At 39.8% G+C, this 9,468-nt stretch overlaps 1 protein-coding gene across 2 annotated transcripts in view; it reads left to right on the top strand.

Moving 5' to 3' along the window:
* brinp2 (bone morphogenetic protein/retinoic acid inducible neural-specific 2) overlaps positions 1-9,468 on the top strand; it is a 215,118-nt gene that overhangs the window by 202,024 nt on the left and 3,626 nt on the right. For both annotated transcript variants that reach the window (XM_046052382.1, XM_046052383.1), the window contains exons 7-8: positions 3,072-3,294; positions 7,482-7,788. In XM_046052382.1, coding sequence (XP_045908338.1) covers positions 3,072-3,294; positions 7,482-7,788 — 530 coding nt within the window. The remainder of the gene's footprint in view (positions 1-3,071; positions 3,295-7,481; positions 7,789-9,468) is intronic.

Here is a 9,468-nt window from a genome sequence, read left to right as displayed (position 1 = left end):
TAGTTACCTTACCTTTGCATGATTCTTCATTTAAATCATAATTTGCCTCTATGAACAGCTAAAAAGACCAATAGTGCATTTAGAAACATGTCTATGGCATGCATTAGAAAGTTTGACCTTTTGTATCCTGTGCACTCAGTCTTTTTTGCCTATCAAAGAATGAACTCTGCACATTCAGCTCAGTGTAGCCTTCAGTGTTTTGTGAAGATCAGTAGAGGTGACATGAAACAAGCACTCAAAACAGACCAGCTGAGGAATGTACCCAGCAAACAGAGTAATAAGTCAATGCTGCCCTGCTAATTTGCCAGTGCAGAGAGAAAGAGAAAGAGAGGCTACAGAAAGAGATGAGAGAGCTAGTAGTGACAAGAGATGCAGGAACAGACAGATAGGTACATGCAGAGAGAAAAAACTCAAGAGAGAGAACCGCCCACGACTCGCTAGGCAGACCAAGGGAAAGATGCAGATATACACAAAGAGAAGGATGGAGAGAGACAGACCATTGTGTCATCTGGGATCACTGAGCACTGTAATAGGCTTGAGTCTCATCAGTTGGGCTCAGCTCAGGTTGGCTTGGCTGCAGATTTCCTCGCTGTCTCCCTGCCAACAACAGCACATGGGAATATAATTCTCCAGCAGACCCAGAACAATCCTAGAAGCTCTCACTTAGCTGGCTTTGGGAGAAAAAGAAAGATCAAGTCTCCCAGAGGCTTTATACTGGCGTAATATTTGCCCACTGGTTCATAATGAAACTACAATGATCGTAGTACCGGAACGCTCTTGGCAAACCCAACACAGGGTATGAGATGTGTCCTCTGTGCCGACATTATTCTCAGTGTAATTTATTCCAACAGTGCCCAGTCTTTTTATTGGTGGAGATTCTACACACACACACACACACATAGACACAGACTTGTGAAATGATAACCATTTGATTTGATAGCACCATTTAAATTTCTCTCTTCATTTTGCATTTTGGCTGGGGTAGAAGTTGTCTACAGGTCTGGTACAACAAAGATGTTTTGACTAAATGTAAATGCTCCTTATAGCGCTTTTCTATTTTTTTGACCACTTTTACACTACATGTGCCATTCGCACACATTCATTCACTGAGCGTAAGTGCTCAAACAGAAACTCACACACACTGGTGGAACAGCAACCAGGGGCAATTCAGGGTTCAGTATCTTGCCCAAGGACACTTTAACATGCAGCCTGGAGCTGGGGATTGAACCACCAACCTTTCAATTAATGGGCAACCTGCTCTACTTCCTGAGCCACAGTCGCCCATCCGGAAGAGCTTTGCTATTGCTTTATCGAGGACAGCATGAGGCCGCTTTAAAAGATGACAAATGATGAGTTGAATTCATGAGCAATAAAACACACCCTCACTAAATTCAACACAGTTAGTAGTTGCTAGAGTACCTAACTTATTGTGGTATGACCAAGGTGACTAATGTTAGCTAATGTTACCAACCTTTACACATTCATGGTCAGTAATGTAACTTTCTCTACGTGTGTTTATTTTACACTATGTTTTATGTATGTAACGGAAAAAAAGCATTCCAGGGGTTACATACAATACATTACACTGTAGCTCACCAGCAGCCTGTTGCACCAGCTGAAATAAAGTTTGATTGTAAATGATGTTGTAAAGTCAACACTAACTTAGTTTGACACTATACTTTTTTTAGTTGCACCATCTTTACTTACGCCACAACTTAACTAGCAGAAAGTGACATTTAACCTAGTAGACTACAGCATTTTATTAAAAAAGGGACAGTAATGTACGTTTTCACGTGTGAACTAGTGATACCTACTCAATAATTATTTACCAATCACTTTCATGCTAGGGTGATGGTAGGTGCATCACATATAATTATAACTATGGTCATAAATACTAAAAATGGCAATAAAAGTGTCTATAAAACTTCAATTGCTGAAAACATTTGGCTCACAAGTGGTGTCAGCAGCAGTTCCCATCTCAAAAGAAGGCAGCATATAGTAACACTTGTGATCCAGCAATAACTGTACTTTACAATACTGAGTATTCTTGTCTGGCTGCAGCAGACATATTTGCTGTATCCTGTATCCTGCTGTCAGTCGGGTTACTTAAGTATGATATCTTTAAGGATCAAAACTTGAGAAGATCTTAGGAAATGAAAAGAAATTCAATGTGCTATTATCACATGGGCACAACACATGGGAAGAAACACCTTCAGAAAAGTTTAGTGTTAAGGAGCACTCGTCCAAGACCTATAACCTCTACAATTTCAAAACCTATGTTTCAACAACAGGTTTCCTTCAGCATTCTGTTGAATTGTAGATTTATGTCCGTGCTTAGCTACTGCCATGACAAATAATATTGATTCAGATGATATAATGGTTTTGACTGAAATGTTGTTGGAGGTGACAGAGAGAGGTGAGTTTTCAGCTGAACAGCTGAAATAAAATCTATTTAAACTGCTTTTTCCATTGTTTGTTTTTGACACAAATTTGCTGCTGCAGAATTTGCTGTGAATTGTTGTTTGAGCAATTGCATTTTAGAGGGGAGCACCACAGAGAAAAAAGAGAAGCTCTCTCCATTTACCGCATGCTTTTATTGGTCCTTTTAGCTTGTGATTATGGATTTTCTCTTAATTTGTTTGGCCTTTAAAGACAAAATTACAACATAAATGGAGATGCTCATCTGTACGTGCCACCATACTGTCAATCCTCAGATAACTAGTGTTTCTAAATGACAATGTTGCAAATGATGCTACTGTGAATCCGATGAGCTTCTAATGGTGAAGTGAATGAGTATAACTGCAGATTGAAGCACAGGTGTTTACTCTGTAATGGCAATTCATTAGAACATAACAGCTTTTTTGTATTCTAATGACACATGAAATTCCCCCAGCTCCTCAGTCATTATCTATGCATGCCACAAGGGACAAAATAGACTGTGGTGAACAGATATCTACTGCTCAAAAAGCAAGTTGTATAAATGACTTGAGTGCGTCTAATTTTGTTCTCTTTTCTTTTCTTCCACCTTCCCTTTCTCCACTTCTGCCCTCTCTCTGTTGAACTCCCTACAGATGAATTCAAAGCCTTCCTGAAACGCTTGCCCACTGACCGGTTCTTGAATGTGTCCATGATCGCCAAGTTCTGGTCGGCTGACTTGCCCCTTCAGAAGCGCTACGCCCAGCTGGAGTCCAGCACAGCCCTGGTCCTGGGCAAAGCCCAGAAGATCGTCAGGAAACTGTTCACCTTGAGCAAACGCTGCCCCAAACAACCTCGCATCAGTTTGCCCCGAGAGAGGTAGCCCACTGGCATACACTGACAGAAAACAAACTAAATGAGGAAGGCATAATTTTTAATTACTGGGAGGTTTGGTTGCTGCTTTGTGCTGATTCATTACAGCTGTAGGTTCTCTAACAGCCCGCCTCAAGCAGGGCACACCAGGAAAACCCAGAGCTATCTGCCTGGAAAGAGCTCAGTTTTGAATTTAGCAAAACCCCAAACGTCATACACACAGGAAGGTGGGAAGCATGCCAGTGGGGTACTAATTGCTCCCTTTAAACAGTTTCCCATCCAAAAATGTATTTGTAGATTGCTGGCATTGTGAGTTCAGCTGTTTCAGCTTTGGGCTGTTTCTGCTGTCAACAGATGTTACAGTCGTAAATATGTCTTACTGTGTAAACCTGTTGTGCAATATGAGTAGTAATAACACTGTGTAGATAGCTGTACCTTGCATGTACCTGAATAGATCATCGACCCACGACACTCTCAGATGGAGTGGCCATACTGTAATGTGTATGCAACAACTGCATGCAAAAGGAACCATCAACATTTTATACAAGCAAAATCTGTAGATACTGTAATGACTCAAGCAGATACTGAAGCTTTTGTATTTGTAGTAAAAGATCTAGTGTTTAGTGTTAGTCTTTCCCTCAGGTGTGTAAACAAATACATCATTCAGATATGCACAGTGTGCTCTGACTAAATACGGACAAAAAACTGAATTGTTGCACTGATATTGTGCAGCGCAGAAGAAAGCTTGAACGATTGCGAATTGCGAATCATATTGTAGAATTTGATGGATAAACTTACCTGTATGCCTTTGTGTGTGTATAAATGTGTGAGTGCAAATTATGTCATCCTGCTGATAGAGGGTTTCTACGTAATTTGTCTTTTTACTGTCCAATATGGATGTAATTCCTATGGGTAACATACCTACTGATGAGATCTCACTGCCACTGCAGCTTAACAGACAAAAAAAAAGAGCACCCTTGTTGCTGAAACCACCATATACTAAAAATTTGACAGGCTAACTAACTCCCTTTGCCTGAGTGAATTCTACACCTGTGGTTGACTTCTGAGTCAAAATACCCTTATGAGCTTCACTCAGCTGTCAGCAGAGAGAGAAAACACAGGAGTAATAAAGAGACACAGGAAAGAAAGATAGTAAGAGAATGTGGGAGACGGAAGAGAGATGTGATGAACGGACAGAGACTAAAAGGGGAAGAAAGCAAAACTGTGAGACAGATGAAGGGTCTAGTTACCAGTGGTGGGGGCCTTTGTGGGGTAGGGAATGTGGTAGTGTAGCGTGCTGTAATCAAGTCCTCTCCCAGTCTGACAGCTCGGCACTTGTTTACAGAGGACTTTAATTTCCCTGGCAGTCCTTTCCCTTCACCCATCACTCCGTCTCCTACTTTCTCACTCTGCTTTGCTTTCTGTCTCTATTTCCCTCCCTCAGTCACCTTCATGTTGCCTTGCTCTCTCTCTCTCTCTCTCTATCTGTCTGACTCTCTCACCCCTGTCAGTCTTAACCCAGTTCATACCAGCAACAACAAGTTATCAGGGGCTGCTCAGCTGCAAAGCTCTCTATTTTCTTCTGCACAAATCCATTTGTTTTTATCATCATTCATTTTTTGTCTATTTACATAGGCCTGAGGGGAAAGGAATTGCTGGAGCATTTGGGCAATGTTGTGTGTGATTTCCAGAATGTAGCCTGGGGATCTCCAGAGCCAATTTTCAGTCTGAACTTGTTGCTACTGTTACTGCACCAAAGTGGATGGTAATTTATGTATGTCTGCCTTTTCATCTCCACTGCAATACCAAATACCCACCCTCTATAAAAAAGGAGTCAAATTGCCATAGATAAATAGTCCCTTTTATAAATAATTAGGAGCAGATTGTGAATTATATTTTCACCAATGGAAAATGGGAAAAGGGAAGTGTAATCTAGGACATCCTCGTTTAAGGCTCTTATCAAGTGCCGTAGCCAGGATTTTAGAAAAACAGGTCATGAGTCCTAGCCCCACAAAGAGGATTCAGGGGCATGCCCCCTGAGACAATCTGAAGAGTATAGTATAAATATTTGCATTTTAATGCATTTTGAAAGTAACAGTTCATGTTAATAATGTTAGTGCATACACATATATGAAATACATATGAAAATCACTTGTGAAATCACTTTCACTGTCAAACAAATTGATCAGAGGCAGTACCTACAGTATCTTTTACCCAAATTACATGACAAGCGTTCTCACACTCATTACTCAAGTTCATCCAAGCAATAAGCCAAAATGTAAATGTTACACATGGCATCAGATGTTGCCATTAGGGGCCAGTACCTGGAAATGTCCCCATTTTTTTACTCCGCATTAAAAACAGAGCACAAAGTGAAATCATATTTTACGTGGCCAGAAAGACTAGGCAGCAGAGACTACTGCCTGACGTCACAATCACGTTGTGCTTTTTTTTGGCGGCATATTGACATATTTTTAAACCAGGTAGATTGGAAAGGAAATAGAGGAGGGAGACTGGATAGGAACAAGAGTAAAGGAGATAGATGAGGAAAAGTAAAGATATTATTACAATGTTTTGAGATAGAAATACAAAAATGAGGGAAGCAATGGGAATCTGTTAACCAAAGTATAATAGTGTACTATTTATAATTAAAGACTGGAGAGGAAGGAAGAAAAGAGGGAGGTGGAATGTCAGTCAGCCTGCACCATAGTTTATTAAATCAGAATTGTCCCCCTTTTTTATTTCATAGATAATTATTTATTTATAATTAAATACTTTAATAACATGATGACAACCAAACCAAAATGTCCCCGGTTTTGGTTTCTTCTGGTCCGTGTTAAGGTGAACAGATGAAACGAAAACCTTGATAGTTATACACTCCACTCTTGAGAACTATTAATATAGAAGGGAGATACGGTGACGTCGCCACTCATTATTTTAACCCTGCATGCTATCTACCGGTGATCAAGACGCACAATACATTGAAAACAGTGTGTGTGGGTGAGATGAAAACACACCAGTAAACTTTACCTTTAGGAAGACTATCGTAAAGCTCCATCTTAGACCTTCAAAATACTTTGCCTCAAAATGATAACAGAGGTTTGATCCTCACTGTGAGTTATTATGAAAATCAAATAGGGCTGCTCTGACAGTTTTTTTTTTACCGGTGACCCATCATGTACAGGACAGGCGTCGATATTCTCTAAATAATTTCATTTAATGAAAAAGGTTTCATCATCACTAAGCCTTATCTTAAATCAGCCAGTTGGGCAGCATGCAACAACGGGGCAGATCAAAAATGCTTTGTAGATTATTTTTGGGTGTCATGCCTTTGGTATGAAATACCCGGGTTCGATTCCCACTGCAACACATCCACCAATTTGTCCCTGAGCAAGACACTTAACCCCTAGTTGCTCCAGAGGCATATGTTCTCTGACATATATACCAATTGTTAGTAACTTTGGATTAAAGCGTCAGCTAAATGAGTAAATGTAAATTATATGTCACATCGACATAATCTACAGTTTCATTCAGTCACTAAATAATTGTAACATTTTTTTTTATTTAATTATGACACAGTATATACATAGATACAAGTAATAGATATAAAAATGTGTATTAAATGTGTTTTGTCTTAGGGATTTTAAATCATCCATATATTTCAGCATTTAAGAAACTAAAAAGAAGTTCCTGAATCATTCTACAACAGCAGCAACAGAGCTACATATAGGTGCTTGCTTCAGGCGGAGCTTAGTTATGTGCTGTGGAAGAGACAAGCGAAGGGGGTAATTTAGTGACACAGATGAAAATTCTATACCGTTTATAGGAAAGTAAATTAACTGTACATTATTAACTGTCAGTAAATTCGAAAACATTCATGTGATCCAGCCAACATAAACATAAACTATTTTGTTATAAATTACTTCTGACATTGATTCAGTAATGTACAGGTGTACTCCAAGACCCAGTGACATCACTGTTGGGTGTGGTTACAGGTGCAGTAGGGTAAATTTCTGACCACACCCACCCAGAGGTGAAACAGACTTGGGACTTCCCACCAAAAAAGCGCAGTGGCACACTGCTTTTCAACCTGGTGTCAAATTACTTGTTAAACAGTTTTGTGTTTTGTGTTGGAATATGCAGTACTTTATACACAACTGCAATACTGTGTTTTCTCTTGTTTCTCTCTGCAGGACCGTTGGGTTTTGGTTAAGCAAGGCCCAGTCTCTGCTCTACTGCAATGAGCACGGAGTGCTGGGCTCCTTCTTTGAGGAAGTGAAGAGCTGCATATGCCCTGTGGAGCAGGCCACGTGTCACGGAGTCATTCCCTGCATTGTAGGAACCTCCTCCACCTCCTGCTCCTCCTGTGCCACTGACAACGCAACCCGCTGTGGAGCCTGTCACCATGGCAACCTCCTCCATCTTGGTTCCTGCCGGCCGAGCATCGCTGCGTCCCTGGACCACTATCTAAACTTGGACTTGGACATGCCTGATGCTGAGGTTCTCAAAGCTTCTTGAGATTCAAAGTTTTCAAAGAAATACGTATTCCAGATAACACGTTCCACATAGAGATAGAAAATAATAGCAATGGTAGCAGTAATAATACAAATATCAATAAAAGAAATAGGATTAATAATAATTGTAGCAGTGGGTTTCAATGTAAGAAGAGAAGCTTCTTAAGAAGGGAGGTAGTAGCACGTTTATATGGATATTTAAAGGACTCCCTTCTTCATTCTTATTAATCTGAATCTTTATGCATTTTTATCATCAGTTCCCTTTTGTGCTGGGCTGGAAAAAATGTAAATACAGGTTTCATGCTTTAAATACTTGATGTCATGTTTTAAGTATTTTTTATAAATGTTTTACATTTATAGGCCACTCCACCAAGTTTACGCAGAAAGGTCAGTTTACTCTTCACGAGGAGTACTGCTCAGCCTATGAAAAAAAAATGTAAAGCTCTAGCTTGTAGATAAACAGTTCCCTCCAGAATTATTGGAACTCCTAAGTAAAAATGTCTTGTTTATCCTCAAGATCTTTCATTCAAAATATAAAAAAAAATCTAACCTTTTATATTTTGTGCAGCCTCCCCAGGAGTCACTCCTGTCCCATCCTGCTCCCACAAATTTAATCCTGCCCATCCCAATCCCATGTGTTTATATATATATATATATATATATATATATATACATTTAATATATATACAAATAAAAAACTATGATTCCCGTCCCTCCCGTTCCCATTGACTTTTTTTCCTGTCCCATCCCGTGATGATTAGCAAAATTGACTCCCATCCCGCTGGAATCCTACAGGAATCCCATGACCCACAGGTTTCCTGAAAAAATGTCAGCCTCTACTCCCTTTGCCAAGATAACACATGGCACAGGATCTGAGACCATTCCTCCATAAAGACTCTCTCCAGATTCTTCAGAATCAGAGGTTTACACTTGTGGACTCTCCTCTTCATCTTATCCCACATATGTTCCATGGAGTTTAGGTTGTGGGACTGTGATGGCCATGGCAAAACCTTTATTCTGCAGTCAGTGAGCCATGGGGTATAGATTTTGAGGTGTGATTATATATGAGGTGCTTTTCCATATGGCTATGGTTTGTTGCCAAAAAGCTTAATTCTGGTCTCATTATAACATCTAACCTTCTCCCACTGAAATTCCCTATAATGGTGGCAAACTGTTAGCACTTGAGTTTGCCATTGATTGACAGCAGAACCTTTTTTCTGAAAGGTGGCGTCTGATGGAAGTTTTAAAGACTTTCTGACAACAAGACTTAACTAACCTCTGCAATTCTCCAGCTGTGATCCTTGGAGAATTTTTTGCCAATCGAACTACCTTCCTTCATGGTGATGAATGACTAAGGGAAACTGGTCTACGTCACCTCATATTTATACCCCAGTAAAATAGGAAATTAGGATTAACTTAAATGTTCCTAATCAAACAGGTGAACTTAAAAATGTGAAATATGATGTTGATATATTGTGGCACACATTTTGGTGAAAATATGTATTTAATTGACAACAGAACAGCAAAGAATGTTTTTCACAGCCTCTTTTGCTCATACTCACTAAGGGTGCCAAAACTTCTGGAGGGCACTGTGTATATATGTAGTTTGAGAACCTGTGTGTAAGGGATATGTCTACTATTATATATCTACCTGTATGAAAAGAGT

The sequence above is a fragment of the Micropterus dolomieu genome, linkage group LG06 (assembly GCF_021292245.1).
Source record: "Micropterus dolomieu isolate WLL.071019.BEF.003 ecotype Adirondacks linkage group LG06, ASM2129224v1, whole genome shotgun sequence".
In the NCBI taxonomy this organism is placed as follows: domain Eukaryota; kingdom Metazoa; phylum Chordata; class Actinopteri; order Centrarchiformes; family Centrarchidae; genus Micropterus; species Micropterus dolomieu.
Note: the sequence above shows the minus strand (reverse complement) of the source record. Positions and strands in the feature narration are given on the sequence as shown.